At 46.9% G+C, this 18407-nt stretch overlaps 1 protein-coding gene across 1 annotated transcript in view; it reads left to right on the top strand.

Annotated features, from left to right (window-relative positions):
* CUX1 (cut like homeobox 1) overlaps window positions 1-18024 on the top strand; it is a 267797-nt gene extending 249773 nt beyond the window's left edge. Inside the window, exons 15-23 of the mRNA XM_082201347.1 lie at window positions 5881-6017; window positions 8033-8099; window positions 8551-8663; window positions 9331-9447; window positions 11730-11813; window positions 12610-12666; window positions 14963-15043; window positions 15389-15453; window positions 16170-18024. Coding sequence (XP_082057473.1) covers window positions 5881-6017; window positions 8033-8099; window positions 8551-8663; window positions 9331-9447; window positions 11730-11813; window positions 12610-12666; window positions 14963-15043; window positions 15389-15453; window positions 16170-16230 — 782 coding nt within the window. The 3' untranslated portion in view covers window positions 16231-18024. The remainder of the gene's footprint in view (window positions 1-5880; window positions 6018-8032; window positions 8100-8550; window positions 8664-9330; window positions 9448-11729; window positions 11814-12609; window positions 12667-14962; window positions 15044-15388; window positions 15454-16169) is intronic.
* Window positions 18025-18407: the final 383 nt, after the last annotated feature.

The raw sequence follows: 18407 nt of genomic DNA, 5'->3' as shown, positions 1-18407 counted from the left end.
GGTTCCCCCTACCTGGTGCAAACACACACACACACACACACACACACAAAGATAGCAGGTTGGATCCGTAGGTGCCCCTCCGCTGGGAGAAAGCCTCTTGCACTCAACAGAAGAGATGTTTACAACTTGGTGGAAGAGCGCTGTGTGTGAGAAAACTGGCTCCCAAATACCAGCATCTTCCACTTGAACAAGCTCTATCTCTCTGCCCTTTGGGGGGGGATCTACTGGAGTATATTTGCTGTTGTCCATATCTTCCGTATCCACTCTTCCTCACATTGTACCGCATCCCATTTTGCCCTCCCCTTGCCCTCCACAAATAAATTTGCAAATGTGCCAAAAATCAAAGGAGGCAGCAAAAAATCATCTCCCCAGTGTGCCCACCACCATTCAACTACCCAAGTGATTAATTCCAAAAGGTATTAAGTATACATTTATTCATTCATTCATAAATATAAATTCATTTATTTCCTCAGTATACCCACTGAAAACCCAATTAATCAATCCAAAAAGGTACAAAAGATAAAAAATTATTTATAAATTCATTCCTTTATCCCACCCACCCCAGTATAACCAACGATCAACAACCCAGCTAATCAATCACTAAACTAAATACAATTTTTGTTTTATTTCAAAGTGCATGCCATTGAAATCATTCCCAAGAGAACTGAAATCCAAGTTTTAATTGCCACTAATATATTCCTACACATAGAATCAGTACTATCAATTGTATACTTGAGTGGAGTTTACTTGCAAAAATTTAAGTAAAGCCATTTGTATATCAATTAATTTGATTCTATTTTATTTATATATTTTTTAAATTTTCTTTTTTATAAGCTAGTGAGCATAAGCAACTGATTCTACTCCGAGCAACAAACAGCCCCCAAAGCTCTTCCCCACCCCAAGCCCCACAAAAACAACCTAAACCAGGGGGAAAGGAATAAACAAAGAATAAGGCAACCCCATCCACACAATTTGTCCCAATAAAGAACCAGAAGTAATTTCCAATAATGCCAAAACTAAGGAACCTGAACACAACCAGTTTGGAGTAGTGATTAAGAGTGGGAGACCAGGGTTCAAATCCCCACTAAGCCAGGCCCACAAGTTTATTGTGGAGAGGGAGAGCCATGTACACCGCCTTGAACTCCATTGAGAAAAAGGCGAGATGATAAAAAGGCAATAAAATAAAAAGAAAGTCTGCCAACAGACCTTGGCATAGAGCTGGCTAAAATCCACCAGAAGATTCCAGATGGGTAAAAGAAAGTGCATAGTTAAACCATGGACCTCCTTCTCTCAGGAGACAGCGATGGCCTCCAATTTGGATGGCTTTAAAAGAGAATTAGAAGCTGGAGACAGCTGTGCTTGTGAATTGCCAGAAACCACAGGAGGGGAAAGGGCTCTTGGGCTTGAATCCTGCTTGTTGGTTTCCCACAGGTTTAATAATAATAATAATAATAATAATAATAATAATAATACCCCACCCATCTGACTGGCTTGCCCCAGCCACTCTGGGCTTCCAGAATACATTAAAACAATAAACCTTTTTATTTAAAAAAAAACCCTTCCCCATACAGGGGTGCCTTCAGGTGTCTTCTAACGGTTATGTAGCTAGTTATCTCCTTGACATCTGATGAGGGGAATTTTAAATGGGAGGTTGGCCACTGAGAGATCAGGATGTTAGACCAGATGGGCCTTAAATCAGCAGAAGGGCCTTCAAGCCACCATGCTGTGTATTCCGCCTCCTACCAATAATCCCTATGTATTGTGCCACATAAAAAACACCCCAAGCAAAGGAGACCCCAAAAAGCAACTGTGTTCCCTCCAGGCTCTGCTAAGGCCCCAAGGCAGGGAAGCGGGGAAGGCCAGGCCCAGCCACTGAGCAACACTCCCCTGCTTTCCAGCGCTTGCCATCACCTCATCACAAAGGCAGAGGAGGGCAGCAGATGAAATCCCTTCAAGTGTGGGTTGGAGGAGAGTTACGAACCCCTTGGGATAACTGGCGGGGGGCCCAGGTTGAGATTTAATGGTCCGACTCTGTAAAGCAGCTCCCTAAGTTCTGTTCTAGGGGCAAACAGAAAAAAGGAGGGCTAGACCTGCTCAGAGGACAGTTGGGGTGGGATTAGAAATGGATATATTATGTCCGACCCTTTGGAGGGAGGTGGGAGAGGAATGGAGGGTGCAGCCCTATTCAGGACTTAAGACCCACTGAATATGTAACAGGCGGGGCTGCTGAATAAGCATGCACAGAAGTGCCTGTCCCCACATCAGCAACTAGCACGACCGGCATTTAAAATACACACAGATGCACATACAATAAACAGTTAAAGCACACACGCAGAGTCAGTGGCAGGGGGCGGGAAAGGGGAACACAACTGGGCAGACTGTGTGTCAGGAGCTGGCGTCTGGGACAGGTCAGCAATGAAACACCCAACGTCAGTGAATAATAATAATAATAATTTATTATTTATACCCCGCCCATCTGGCTGTTTCCCCAGCCACTCTGGGCGGCTCCCAATCGAGTGTTAAAAACAATACAGCATTAGATATTAAAAACTTCCCTAAACAGGGCTGCCTTCAGATGTCTTTTAAAGATAAGATAGCTGCTTATTTCCTTCACATCTGGTGGGAGGGCGTTCCACAGGGCGGGCGCCACTACCGAGAAGGCCCTCTGTCTGAAGATAACTCTTTATTCAAAGAAACCCAAACAGCACAGGCCTAGTGATCCCAGAAACTCTTCCCAGTAGGTCTTGCCCCAATGCATGGCAGTTGCATGGGCAGAAGGCCTTCCCGCCACTCTCTAAGGGTCCTGCTCCCTCAGGTCCTTCTCCAGCAGCCTAAGACTCCATTGTCTTGTCTCTCTTTGCTTTGCCCTCATCACCCCCTCTTCTAAGCTCCGGGAGGCCAGCAGGAGAGGGAAGGTGGTGGCAGCAGGAGGGGGAGACCCCCTGGCCTCTTCAGCAGCCTGCCTCCCCTCTGCCTCTTGGCCACCCTCCTCTCCAGCCTTCGCTTCTACCCCTGAGTCTCTGCCCCAGACGCTTCCTGCTCACTAAACCCTCTTCCCCCTTCAGCTTCAGACACCTCTTCCTCCCAGTCTTCTCCCTCTGGCCGCTCATCATCATCCCACCACCAGCCCCCCAGCTCTGAGCCTTCTTCCCAGTTCCCCAGCAGGGGCCTCCCACCATTCCTCTGCCTCCAGCCAATCCGTGGCTCTGCAACAAGCGGAATCGGTCTCAGATATCCCCAAACAAAACTGTTTTAACTTGGGGTCGAAAATCATAGCTGAGCCAAATTTTCTCTAAAGCTATTAGGGTTTCTTTTTGGGGGAGGGGGCAGTCTGAGGGGCTTCTGTGGGAAGGAATGGCAGCTGCCATGAGCACTGCTGCTGGTAAATTCGCAAATATACCACCCCCACTCCCATTTCACCACTTGCAAATAGGATGACAACGTTGCACTCAGTCCAGTCAAAAATCTCAACAAAAAGTGGACAGAGCTGGTGCCAAAGGAAGGCTATATGATCTATTGTTGGTTGTTGTTGTTATCTCCCCTTCACCAGCAGGTCCTAGAGCAGGTTATGGCAATTTAAAACTGAGTTTTAAAAGTAGTTATATCAGTTACAAGACTCAAGTGGGTCATAAAACCACACATTTTATTTAATTATTCTATTCATAATATTTATACACCACTTGATCTTTTTTTAAAAAACAACAACAACCCTCAAAGCAGTTTATAAAAAGAACGAAGCAATAAAATTCCAGGTTAAAAACTGTTGAAAGCAGCTATTAAAAAAAATTTAAAATCAGCAATAAACTAAAAACACACATCAGCATTCTACATGTCTGGGTAAGCTTTTGTCTAAACAAAAATGTTTTTAGTAAGCACCAAAAAGAGTGTAGCGAAAGTGCCTGTTTGATGTCAAATCAAAGCCATCGAGTGGGATAAGGCAATCTCATGCTTGGAAACTTCTTGGGTGTCAAAAGCCAGGGGAAAGAGATACACAAGGATTGAGGCACACAGCCACTTGGTGCCATCAGTATATGCAAATGTCTGGCTCGTTTAAGACTATATGGAACCTTTATTCTCAAGTATGATGGAAGCCATAGATGGAGAGTACTTTTTATTTTTAAAAAATCTATTATTTGTAAAGGAAATCTTTGTATAATACTTTATTATCCCTTGGGAGCTGCACTGTATCTTTGTACTTTTGTCCTAGCAGGCTGTGATGTTTTTTGGGGGGTGTGGGTGGAATCTGGCGCCTACACGGCTTAGCCTGTCTCCTTAAGAAGAGAGATCCTAAGCAGAGCTTGGAAAACCAGCAACACAGAAAATATGTTGATCAGTTGCGCAAGGCAAGTGAACAATGCTCCTCTGTCCTGCCACACCTCACCTGCCCAGAGGGAGCAAGGGAGCACCTAACAGCTGCAGCAAGGAGGCAGAGGAGCAGGAACTGGGGTCAACAAGGGCTCCCCTGCAGAGATGAGGGTCTCAGCAGGTGCCCAACATTGCCAACCCCTTGGCGCCACTTCTCATGCTCGGTACAGGCAGGTCAGCATTGCCCACTGTCACCAGGCTGCCCCGGCAGTGCTCAGCCACAGGAAGGGCATGTTCTAAGAATCTAAGAGGTGCGCTTAGATTGCGACAGGAAGGGCCAGGAGACTTTGCTGGTGCCCCACTGTGGTGAACGCAGACACTTAGAACATGTCCTAGAACCCTGTGCAGCATGCAGGGGAGTTGTGGCAGCTGAGTCCACATGAGAAAAGAGTGAGGTTAAGGTCCCCAACAGTCTTCTGGTCCTCAAGATTCCATACTTGAAAATCTGAAAGCCACTGTGGGGGTTTTTATTTAAAAAAAAGGTTGTACAGTATACCAGTATTTCTTATTACAGATAGGTAGCCGTGTTGGTCTGCCATAGTCAAAATTTAAAAATTCCTTCCAGTAGCACCTTAAAGACCAACTAAGTTAGTTCTTGGTATGTGCTTTTGTGTGCATGTATGAAAGCTCATACCAAGAACTAACTTAGTTGGTCTTTAAGGTGCTACTGGAAGGATTTTTTTTATTTTTCCAGTATTTCTTATGAAACTGTGACCTCTAGTGGCTTGGTTCTGTACTAGGCAATCCTATTTATAATGTGGATCGTTGCAATATCTATAATCTATCTATCGATCTCCATGGATCTGGAGAATCTTTGCCCTCTGAAGATGTGGAGCAAAACAATTTAGCAGTAAGGAGAGACATGCCTGAAAAATTAGCTGTCTATTGTTTGCAATATCCACCCAGAATGGTGCTTTAGCTGTTTAAGTATAGCTCATTGTGCACCTGCATAAACACACTACTTAATTTTTATTTTAAAAAAGGTTTTGTTTTGTTTTGTTTTGTTTGCCGCATCTCAAATATGTCTGAAAGCCAGACCATCTGAAGTGTGTGGTTGTCCACTGGGATCCCAAGAAGTCCACTTATATTTACTGTGGTATTTTTGTTATTGTTGTTGTTAATTGCATTTATATCCCAATTTTTCTCCAAGGAACTCAAGGTAGCATATATAGTTCTCCCTCCTCTCATTTAATCCCCACAACAGCCCTTTGAGGTAGGTCAGATTGAGAGGCAGTGTCTGGCACTCAAGGTCATGGCCAAATGTGGATTTGAAACCTAGTCTGTCAGATCTTAGTCCGACACTAACCGCTACAGCCGCACTGGCTCTCAACATCTATTATGCATCTATTAAATCTCACCCTCCCGTTTCTTGTCTTCCTTTGTATTTATGGAAATAACCTGCCAAAAATAATAACAACACGGACTTGCCACCGCAAGGTGTGAGAGATCCCAATTATTTTTCTATTGTTACTTGTCCCTATTTAATGCACCATGCCTTGTCCCCCAACCCCACAGGTCGCTGTGCTGACTTGCAGATCCAGTTCACCGAAGCCGTCTCCACAGTTGCCGACCAGAAAGAACTGATTGCAAAGCTGGAGCATGACCTCAGCACCATTCAGTCCATGTCTGCAATGCGCCGCCCCGACGCAGAGGTGAGTCCCCTTTAACCATTTGCTGCCCCCCACTTGCAGCAAAGTCAGCCACCAGGGGCCAAGCCAGATGAGACCCATTTATACCGTTAGTCCTCTCCTCTGTGGAGAACTCCCCATTGCTATGAATGGCTACTAGCCCCCATGGCTAGCTGCTGGGAATCACAAGTGGAAAGAGTGCCTCCAAATAGCTGCAGCAAGTGAACTAGACTTGGAACCAGGGTAGAGAGAGGTGCTGTAAATATTTGCATCCCCCTGTGTTTCCTATCCTATCAGCAGCTCCATATACCTCCTGTTTGTATTGGAAGAAAAGCTTCCAGTAGTGCAAATGGGAGCTTTGCTTCCTATGCATAGAACAGGTGTCGGGGGGCATTCCAGAAAGGGACCTCAGTGGGGTGCAAAGTTTTAAAGCCCCTCTGCCCCTTGGGCCTTGATTTGGACTGGGCAGGGGGACCCCTGCTGTTTTCCTTCCTGTGAAACATCCTTCTCAGGACTCAGCTACATTAGTACAGTGGTACCTCGGGTTAAGAAATTAATTCATTCTGGAGGTCCGTTCTTAACCTGAAACTGTTCTTAACCTGAAGCACCACTTTAGCTAATGGAGCCTGCTGCTGCTGCTGCCGCGCCACCGGAGCACGATTTCTGTTCTCATCCTGAAGCAAAGTTCTTAACCTATGAAGCACTATTTCTGGGTTAGCGGAGTCTGTAACCTGAAGCGTATGTAACCCGAGGTACCACTGTATCTCTGAGTAGAGAGGAGCATAATTAGGATCTTTGAACCTCAGAAATAAAAGGCAAAACCATGTACAGAGTGCACCTTGCTCACTGGTGACGAACCTCTATTATTACTGAATAAGATGGTTCCACAGTACAACAGTAACTTATTTTAAGCACTATTTCTGGGTTAACAGAGTCTGTAACCTGAAGCATATGTAACCTGAAGCATATGTAACCTGAAGCATATGTAACCTGAAGCATATGTAACCTGAAGCATATGTAACCCGAGGTACCACTGTAAAGAAAAAGTGTTTTATATGCATTATAATAACAGCGCGACGCCAGCTACTGCTGTGCAGTCCCATCTCTCGCCAACGTGATTTCCCATAATAAAGTTTACAGTGCGTTTTCCTGAAATGCTTTTTCAACCCAGCCTTGCCGTTACCAGCTGACTTGTCTTGTTTGGCTTTCAGCTAGTTCCCAACCTGCCCTGTTGTTTCGTTCTGCGTAATAATTCATTACACATAAATTTAATGTATAATGGATGTGATACACACACACACACACACACACACACAAAGATGGCATATTGTATGGCAAAACTACCCATTTCAAATACAAACCACTCTATGCAAAATTATCCTATGCTTCCTGAAACCTGGTTGTTCAAAGCAAGGCATAGGACGTCTTCAGGACTTGTAGTAGATAGGTAGCCGTGTTGGTCTGCCATAGTCAAAATAAAAAAATTCCTTCCAGTAGCACCTTAAAGACCAACTAAGTTAGTTCTTGGTATGAGCTTTCGTGTGCATGCACACTTCTTCAGATGTATCTGAAGAAGTGTGCATGCACATGAAAGCTCATACTAAGAACTAACTTAGTCGGTCTTTAAGGTGCTACTGGAAGGAATTTTTTTATTCAGGACTTGTCTTACTCGAACCCACTGGCCCAGTGGGAGCCAGGTTCAAAATGGCAGGCAGTGGGAGAAGCCAGATGCAAAATGGTGGCCAGGAGAGTGGAGTTAGTTACCCTCTGCACCCAATGAAGCCATGTCCCGGGATGAGCTGCGTATACAAATTCAAATCCACTCTTTAGTTATTACAGATCAGGGATGCTAATTTAGTTCTTGCTGTTAAATCAGGAGGTGTAAATAATCCACCAGGAGATCCCAGTCGGCTGAGGCGCTATAATATCAGCAATAGCATCTCAGCTCCTGCGAGTATCTTGTCGTGAATGGAAAGAAGAGCAAACTCTCCCATGTCGTTCCTGCATCCATGTTCTCCTTTTCTCTTTCCTTCCCAAAGGGTGCCGCCATTCAAAACCTTGAGAACATCCCTGAGCCCATCAAAGAGGCAACAGCGCTTTTCTATGGTAAGCAATTAGCCAGCAGATGGAGACTCTGTTTGCCCAGGCCATGGGTGAGATTGCTCTTCTGGAGGAAGCGTTTTGCTGCCTGGCTCAGCCTCCAACTACCAGAGTCCTTTTGGTGACGTCAACAGGAGGCAGTGATGCTTTCTTATGTTTTAATCAGGTGAGGTAGGAGGGCAGAAACCCTCATAGGTTCTTCTAAGGGCTGTTTCTCTCCCCCAAAAAGCAGGGGGAGGGGAAAGCCAGTAGGGAATGGCCAGCTAAGTTATGATGAAAAATGGCAGTTGGCAAAAAAAAAAAATCATTCTTGGTGAAAAGAAAAGAATAAAAGAAAGCAAGAGAGTTCAAAGAGATGTACATAGCCATTTACTGACTGCAGTGAATGACCTTGGTATAAGCCCACAGGAGTGCTGTGGGTTCCAACATTTTTCCTGTAATCCGACCTGTTTCCTAGGCTACCCACCATCGGCAAGCACCCCGATTCCAGAGGGCCAGATGGACTCCCTTCTCTCCATCATCTCCAGCCAGAGGGAGCGCTTCCGAGCACGCAACCACGAGTTAGAAGCGGTAAGGATCCCTGGAGGGCAGCAGGGGCTTGGGCTGGCCCCGCAGGCTCTGCCAGTTCTTGGGCCGTGCAGCCAGGGGTCATTGCAGCTGGGCCACCATCTTGAAGAGGCCGTCCTGGCCAAGCACGAGGCAGTGGACATGAAAACAGACAAGTCTCCCTGGGACCCTGCCGTGGGGAAGTATCCATCGGACCACGTCTCTTGAAAACCTTGTGCCGCCAGTCATTCTGATCGTTCTGCGCTGCTTTTGATGTTTTCATATTGCTGTGCGCTGCCCTGATAGTTCATGAGAGGGCGGTATATGAATACTTTTCTGAATATAAGCAAATGCATTCATAGCCAGTTTTCCAAGGGTGGGACTTGCGTATTTCCAGAAACAAAGGTTTGCCTCTGAACAGGGCAGGTAGTTGATATTATTATTATTATTATTATTATTATTATTATTATTATTATTATTATTATTAATTAGGCTATGTTTGCTGCCCTTGGGTCCTTTTGGGAAGGAGGGGGCAGGACATAAATTTAATAAATAAATGAAGAAGAGCTATGCAAAAAGTGAGCGCTCACATTGTTACTATGGAAGCTTCCATCTCCGTGCAGAGCTTGTGCCTTTTATCAGGAGCTCAGACGGGCCTGATCCTGACCCTTTCCTTTCTCTGTTCTGGCAGGAGAACCGAATGATGCAGCATACAATGCAGGCCCTGCAAAGCGAGCTGGACAACCTGAGAGCCGACAACATCAAGCTGTATGAGAAGATTAAATTCCTGCAAAGCTATCCCGGACGGGTCAGTTGGCTGCCCTGTTGAGAATGGCATTACGCTTGTTTATGAAAGGGCTGTCTTAAGTCATCTAGCCGATGGAGATGTAATAGGGACAATGCTTCTTTCAATCATATGTTCTTACAATGTCCTACATTGGTAAATTTTTGGCAGAGAGTAATAGAAATGATCAACGCAACTGTACAAAATAATCCTTTTCAATTACCGTATTTTTCACTCTATAACACGCACCCGACCATAACACGCATGTAGTTTTTAGAGGAGGAAAATCCTTAGGCATGCTACCCATAGGCATTCCCTCCATAACACGCACAGACATTTCCCCTTACTTTCTAGGAGGAAAAAAGTGAGTGTTATGGTGCAAAAAATACGGTATATACCCAATATACGGGGGTACCAGCTACCTTCTTCCGCACTAGGGTGAGACGTATTGTTTTTCTATCTAGATTACAGGAATTATTTCTGCACTTGCCCCTGTATGTATAAATTTGCATATGCAAATCTACTGTAATACCTACACACACACCCTTTTCTCCTTTTTGGTAATGTCTAAGTGAATTTCCTTGGGAAAGGTTCCAGGGAAGAGGCGGCTTCACTCGGATGGTTTGCAAAGCTGGTTTTTCACGATTATTTTGACTTCGGCCGGCTTCAGCGTAGCAGCAGTTCACACAGGGCCTGTCCTTGCACCACTGATTCAGCACACCTTGGCTGGCAGTGCATTAGTGTGTTGAATGAACTGGCCCCCAACCGGAGAATGGCAGGATCTGGTCATGGAATCCTGTGGAGCCATTTTGCACCCCCTCTGGGAAACAGTGGGCGTTTTTCATTCTCTAAATCAGGTTCCACTGATACCAAGGTGAAGAAGGCAGGTGGAGCAAAGTTCTTTGGCTTTCATCATGCAGCGCTGGTCCTCTACACGTCCAGGAGAGAGAGCTCTTCCCCTTCCCAAGTAACCCAGTGGCTTCAGGGAATCCGCTTGCTGAGAGAGCATGTGCCAACTTGAGAAGAGAAGGGCAGAGCAAAGCGCTTTGCTTCAGTGTTTTCCAGCACCGCCCTGTTTGTTGCATGATGTCTCTCGCCACTGGCTCTGCTGCAGGTGTGCTTCTCAGCATCCCACCCATCAAAGGGAGGGTGGCCCAAAACTCATATCACACACACACGAAGGAGAGCATCACCACAGAAAGGGCAAACATCTGCCTAAAGATCACACAGGCTAATTGATATAAATAGGTGTGGAATTACAAATAATTTAATTTAAACAGAAATACAGTGCATTCACCCTAGTGGGGAGGAATGTGCTGCACCAGATGATGAGCTGTGCATTTTCTCCGTCTGCTGCCCAGCTGTTCCCTGTTGATGGGCAACTTCAAGGCCCCTCCTGCCGGTACTCCCTTCTTACAGCTCTTTAAATCGGATTCTGAACTGGGAGCCAATGGCCCTCCGGACATTCTTGGACTCCCAACTCACATCGGCCCCAGCCTGCCTGGACCAGCGGTCGAGGCAGTGTGCGCTGTAGTCCAACATCGGGGGAGGGCACAGATTGCCCATCCCTGAAACACAGGATGCCTTCAAATAGAGTGATTTCCTCTGACAGCCCTTGAAATAGAGGACTGTAAAGGTGGCCTAGTTACCAGGAACCACACTAGTTTCTCGGTGGCACACTGGGGAAGTTCGCTTGCCCTTTGGGGACTGGAGGCCCTACATCAGGGGTCAGCAAGCTTTTTCAGCAGGGGGCCGGTCCACTGTCCCTCAGACCTTGTGGGGGGCCGGACTATATTTTTTTTGAGCGGGGGGGAGAATGAACGAATTCCTATGCCCCACGAATAACCCAGAGATGCGTTTTAAATAAAAGGACACATTCTACTCATGTAAAAACATGCTGATTCCTGGACCATCCGCGGGCCGGATTTAGAAGGCGATTGGGTCGGATCTGGCCCCCGGGCCTTAGTTTGCCTACCCATGACCTAGATGCTTTGATTTGGGGCAGGCAGCGAAGCTTGAATCTCTCTCCCGCTCTGTCGTGCACAAAAATATGCACCTACCTGCTCGCTTACGTTGTTATATGTCCCCCCCCCCAATCTGCACTAACTTTCTGCTTCCTCCTGAGAAGGATTGAGCCTGGGACTTTTTCTGCATGCAGAGCAGCTGCTCTACCGCTGAGCTACAGCTCTGGAAGAACCATGACATTCAAAGTGAGGCAGTAGCTTTGTGACAACTGCTTTCACACATCCGGGAGCAAACACGCACCCGCAAACTCACCCTGACTTCCTTGTTTTGGTCTCTTCTAGGGCGGCGGCAGTGACGACACTGAGCTCCGCTACTCCACCCAGTATGAAGAGCGCCTGGACCCCTTTGCCTCCTTCAGCAGGAAGGTAAGAGAGGCTCTCGTATGGAGCTGCGGGAGGGAAGGGAAAGAAGGGCTTTGAAATACAGACGTACCTTGAAAGTCGAACAGAATCCGTTCCAGAAGTCCGTTCAACTTCCAAAACATTTGACCTCCAAGGTGCGGCTTCTGATTGGCTGCAGGAAGTTCCTAAAGCGAATCGGAAGCCGTGGAAGCCCCACCGGACGAACACCAAAAGAACATTCAAAAACCACAACAATCACTTCTGGTTTTCAATCGTTCAGGAGCCAAAACGTTTGGCAACTAAGTCGTTCAAATTCCAAGGTCCGACTACTACATTTCCTAAATGATGGTGATGGTTATCAGCCGCCTTCAACCAGTGCTCCACCATTGTTTCATTTCCACCCCCACCTCCCATTACATCTTGTTTAGCTACATCTTGTTTATCTGGGGCAACCCTGCCAGATGGGTGGGGTGTAAATAATAAAATTGTTGTTGTTGTTGTTGTTACTACTATTATTACTAACTTTAATTACTGCAAGAGCACTTCTAGGGGTATGCGGTGTTCCTACAACAGCAATCTCAGCTACCCTGGCGATGCCCCTATGCTCAGCTGGCAGGCAGGCATTAGTGGGCCCATTTTACAGATGGCAAACTAAGCTTGGAGGATAACATCTTGATCTCGAGTCTGTTCACATTTAAGCACTGGGTAAATTTAAGTGGGGTTGTTAGGTCATGGGCTGATGGCGTTGCAGGTGAGGCACGGCTGATTTCAGTTTTGCCTTTCACTTTTCCATCTCTGCTTTGTGTTTGTTTGTACTCAGGAGCGCCAGAGGAAGTACCTGAGTCTCAGCCCGTGGGATAAGGCCACTCTTAGCATGGTAAGACAAGCACTGGTGCTCTGTCCTCTCCCATCTGATGTGGAGGAACACTGACCTAGGCCACATTCACACCAGACATTGAAAGCAGTGTGATACTACTTTAAATAGTTATAGCTTCCCCCTAAAGAATGATGGGAGCTGTAGTTTGTTAGGGATGTTGAGAGTAGTTAGGAGACCCCTCTATTCCCCTCACAGAGCTACAATTCTCAAAAGTTCCCAGAGAAGAGGAATTTGTCTGGGAATTGTCGTTCTTGGTCAGGCCAGGCTGGTCCCAGTGACCCACGAGGAAAAGAGTACGCGGTACGCGGGTGGCGCTGTGGTCTAAACCACAGAGCCTAGGGCTTGCCGATCAGAAGGCCGGTGGTTCAAATCCCTGTGACGGAGTGAGCTTCCATTGCTCAGTCCCTGCTCCTGCCAACCTAGCAGTTCGAAAGCACATCAAAGTGCAAGTAGATAAATAGGTACCACTCTGGTGGGAAGGTAAATGGCGTTTCCGTGTGCTTCTCTGGTTCGCCAGAAGTGGCTTTGTCATGCTGGCCACATGACCCGGAAGCTATCTGCAGACAAACGCCAGCTCCCTCGGCCTATAGAGCGAGATGAGCACCACAAACCCAGAGTCGTCCGCGACTGGACCTAACGGTCAGGAGTACCTTTACCTTTACCTTAAGGGGAATAGGGAGGGTCTTCTGACAACTTTCAGACGAGGCAACCAGAACGGGATGTGGTTTTCCGGAGGCAGCTACATCACAGGTTTATATAAAGTCAATTTGATCCCGGTTGTTAGCAAGTGTGCATTCCTCATGCATGGAGAAGAGAAGGCCATGGGTCACTGGGACCAGCCTGGCCTGGCCAAGAACGACAAGCCCTTGTTTCACAGCTGATGTCCGTGTGTGTCTGTACTGAAACGCGAGGCCCAGCAGGTGTGCGGCGTCACCAGTTGCCCTGCCGTCCTTGTGTACTGATGTCACCAGGCCTGGCATGCCAGGAAGATCATATTTGCCTCTGAAGGCAATCCTGTCCCACAGTTTGGACAGAACTGGCAGCCCATGTTGCGTTGGAAATACCCAGAGGAGGGAAACAGATGTTCGGAGAGGTCTGGGCTGGTTGCCAGCAGAGTTTGCACCAGCTGCAATCTGCTTCATACATGGATACACAAAGCCGCTTTTCCCTGAGTCAGCCCACTGGTCCACTTAGCTTACTGCTCTGACTGGCAGCACCTCTCCACAGCCTGCAATCCCTTTCTTAATAACTTGGTGCGAACCTGTAGTGTGCAGCCATGCTTGGAATGCTGTGTGCAGTCCTGGTCACTTTGCTTCAAAAAAAAGTTGGGAGAAAGCTTCAGAAAAGGGCAAGCGAAATGATCAAGGGGCGGAGCAACTCCCTTATGTGGGGGAAAAAATCAAAATTTGAGGTTTTTTCGCCTAAAAAATAGGCTAGTAAGTTGGGGAGGCGACATGTTTGAGGTATAGGCAGCAGTTAAGCATGGTGCAGAGAAAGTAGACAGAGAGGTGTTTTCTCTACCTCATAATACTAGAACCCAGCAGTGCTAGCCAAGGATCTGAGCAGGGGAGTTTCAGGACAGACGAAAGAATAGGCCTTTTCAGTGGTGGCTCCTCACTTGTGGAATGCTCTCCCCAGGGAGACTCACCTATCACCTTTGTTACATAACTTCAGGTGCCAGGCAGAAACATTCCTCTTCTCCCAGGCCTCTGGCTAATTCAACAGTCTATGGTATGGCCTTTTAAAGTATAGGAAGGGGCATTGTTTTCGTTTGGTACGATGGTATGTATTGTTATATTGTAAACCACCCTGTGATCTTCAGATGAAGGGCGGTATAAAATTTGAATAAATATGAATAAGAATAATATACAGTGGTGCCTCGCAAGACGAAAATAATCCGTTCCGCGAGTCTCTTCGTCTAGCGGTTTTTTCGTCTTGCGAAGCAACCTTATTAGCGGATTAGCGCTATTAGAGGCTTAGCGGCTATTAAAGGCTTAGCGGCTTAGAAAAAGGGGGGGAGCAGGAAAAAATCGGAACACTCGCAAGACGTTTTTGTCTTGCAAAGCAAGCCCATAGGGAAATTCGTCTTGCGAAGCAGCTCAAAAACGGAAAACCCTTTCGTCTAGCAGGTTTTCCGTCTTGCGAGGCATTCGTCTTGCGGGGCACCACTGTATGAACTTGCCTAATTTGTACAGGGTGGCATACATTTTGTTTTTCATCGGCAGAATTTTGTATTTATTGGTTTTTCTGAAAGCAGAGTAATGCCAAACCCTGTCTTCTTTTGGTGCACCTGCAGGGAAGATTCATCCTCTCCAACAAGACGGCCCGCACAATTGCCTTTTTCTACACTCTCTTCTTGCATTGCCTTGTTTTCCTGGTAAGTCTGTGGCTTGCTCTCTCTCTGATATCCTCCTGCCTTTGGAAATAAGGAGTCTGTAGTTCAGCCTTGACAAACCTGGTGCCCTTAAGTTGCTTTATTTGTTTTAGAGAATTTGTACCCTGCTCTCAGGCCAGAAAGGGCTCTCGGAGTGGCTTGCGTACTATCGGTTGACTGGGAACCCCAAACCCCCAGGCACCCACTTGATTGGACCTCAAAACCTGAATCTCTGTTGCTGCAGGAAGGATGTTGCAGGGGGAATCTGAACAAAGAGGGTCATTGTGGGGTGGGGTAGGGGTTCCCACTCTCAGCTAAACAAGTAACAGACTGCCTTTACTTTCTCAGGTTCTCTACAAAACAGCTTGGAGCGAGAGCGTGGGCAGAGACTGTGCCGCCTTCTGTGCAAAGAAGTAGGTATTGGAGGAGCCGCCTTCCCGGTTCTCTCCTTCAGTCTACCACGTAGATGCTTCTTCAGCTTCTGCAAACATGCCTTTCACTCTGCAAATGTGAAAATCAGGGCTGCAGGTGTCGAGGCAGTTGAGCCAATCCGTCGCTTGCGGTTTGAAGCAGGTCCGGGGGCGGGCACGCTTCCTGCCCCACGTCTCGGTGCTCCCCCCACCAACCCACATCCATATGTTGAACTTTGGTCATCTACATATGAACAACCCCCTAGGGCAGGGCCGGTTCAAGACATTTTGGCACCTGAGGCGAACCACAAAATGCTGCCCCCTCTCCTCCCTGCCAGGGAAGAAGGAGCAAATTCCCAGAGTGGTTTAGAAGCAACTCCTCTTGCCAGGGAACTTTGGGAGCTGTAGCTCTGCGAGAGGAAGAGAGGGGTCTCCTGTCCACTCGCAGTACCCTTAAACGACGCTTCCCAAAATTATTTAAAGTGATATGATTCTGCTCTCCCTGTGTGGGGCAGAAGGGGCCTGGTGCTGGATGCTGTTGTCCTGGAGAAGGCTTGACCTTGCACTGCTTCCCCTGCCATCCTCTCCTGGCGTTGCCCCTCATATGGTCAGCCTGTTAGGGTCAGAAACTTGGCTTTTTGTCACTCTGCATTTTATGGGGCACAATATAGATTCACCACACCGAGGTGTGCTGATCCAGTTGCTTCCATCTCTTTCAGATATGCCGACCACCTGCACAAGTTCCACGAGAACGGCGAGAACGGGGATATGTGGCAATGAAAGCCCTGACTGGAAACCGCCACCCCCCTTACTGGAGCCAATTCCATTTCCAGCCCAGAAAGGTTTAATCCCAGTGCTGTTCCTTCCCCTATTCCTTCTCCTTCAAGGATAATGTTGTTCACAGGCTCAGGCTTGAGGCAAAAAAATATCTAGAGAGTGATACAACAGTTTCGCAAAGCTGACTCAAGCTGATGCACTTGATTTCTCCTTGGTTGTCTCCAGCGGTAACTATCTGTCAAAAATGCTTATAAATTCAGCAGATTTAGGGCTGGTTCAGACATTCCCCAGCTCAATAGGATATGCCTTGCCTGTTCTTGGGGACTCATCAATTCACACAGAAATTATAAACTTGACTGAAGCTGTCCACAGAAACAGCTGCAGGCACTCCAGTCTGAGAATTACGTCTCAGAAGCTGCAGTTCCATCCATGGGTAGCCTTCTCTTTGCAGATTTGTCCAGCTACACCCCATGAATGTGGTTTTTGAACATCTGAACCAGGCTCCCAGACATTTTACATTTAAGTCTGCCTTTGCATTGGGAGTTAATTCACAGAGGGTTTTTTATACAACCTTTTAAGCCAGCAGCAAGCCAGTGGTTTCATTCAGATGCAACACTCCCCTATTCTTCAAACCATAGTTTATGAATGTGTGTGCCTGGCTTGTTAGAAAACTTCCTGGTTTCTCCAAACCAGACCTCCAAGCCAGGCTTGCAAACCACAGTCTAATCCTGATTTGCATCCTCATTTGTGGGATTGCAGAAACCATAGTGTCTGGTTCTTATGCCATGGCAAACTGTGATTTTTGACAAAGCAGGAAGTGCTATATTAAGCCGGGCACATGGGACGGGGAGAGGTTTGAAGGGCTGGAGCACCCATGAAGTCTGAATGCAGCGAGTGAGTCTTAATGCACTTCAACAGACTGGCCAGCTCCTTCAATGCCAGAGGTTCCTCCTGTGCTTTTTGACAAAAGAAATTTAACAACTCTGGGACCTGGAAAAAGCTGCATTGGTTGAGCAAGAGAAGGAACCAGTACGCACCTGACAGTACTGGAAATGCTTCTCATGCAACAAAAACTTCCCCCTTGGCAGAGTGTGCTGCAAACCACAAGAGCTGGTTTGTGTTGGTTTTGCATATTCCTGAAATGGGCCCACAGTGGGAAGCCACAGCTCCTTGCTGCAATCCATCTGCAGGGCAGGTTTCCCCACGGAATTGTTTGTGAAGCAGCAGTTAATCCTGCTGCAAAAAAAGAAAGGGACCCAAATAAGGTTATGCAGAGGGATTTAAGGATAGTTTTGCTGGAGGCTTTAGCAAACTTGGGAAAACAAACATGGGAGAAAGGTGGCTTATCTGCTTTGGAACTGCTGCAGTAAACATTCTTCCTTTTGCGTGGTAGGCAGGAACTTTCTGTTGCAGAATTCCCTTCCTGTTTTTTGTTATTATTGAATTAAGAGATTGTTCAATCCTGTTGTTTAATCGAGTAATGCAGTTGAGGGAAGAAGTGGTGGTCAAATAGATTGTGGCTTTTGAAAGCCTCTCGGAGCGGTTTCTTCGCTTTCAAATGTACCAGCGTTCTCAACTGCCTCCGAAAATCCCCCAATTGAGTTTTCATAGTAAAGGTTTGATTTTGTAGTTGAAGGTGGGTGATGCAGATTGGGAAACCGATTACACACACCCCTTTCCCTCTTCCTACGATTATTTAAACTGCTTCTGGTGTGCATAAATTGGTCTTTTCTCCCCTCCTCCCTCTGCCTGCAAAGCAAAATCCTTTCCAGTAGAAATAAATGCTTGGAAGGTGAATTGGACTCCCTGTGTACTCTGTTGGGTGTCAGTGTTAGAGGCCTGGAAAAAAATGGCAGGCAGTTGAGCCAATTGTCTTGGGAGCCGAGAGACCAACCCCAGATGGCATGAAACTGAATGGAATGGGAACCCAACAGATCGTGGAATTGCAGAGTTCTAGTCCTTTCCCCAATGAGATGCAGAGCAGAGAAGTGGCAGGAATGCTTAACCCTCTCTTCACCACTACCACTTTACTGCTGCCCCACTCCCAACCTATAAGCAGTGCTTTTGGAAACCACAAGAACTGAGAACGCACACCGACTCCTCAAGCAAAGTCAATCCTCTGTCATCCTCAGCAAAACAGAGGGGATTCATTGCCCTGAACCCCTGGCCTACCTGGTAGG

This window comes from Podarcis vaucheri (genome assembly GCF_965113315.1).
Source record: "Podarcis vaucheri genome assembly, chromosome: 15".
Lineage (NCBI taxonomy): Eukaryota > Metazoa > Chordata > Lepidosauria > Squamata > Lacertidae > Podarcis > Podarcis vaucheri.
This window is presented reverse-complemented; position numbering and strand designations above follow the sequence as displayed.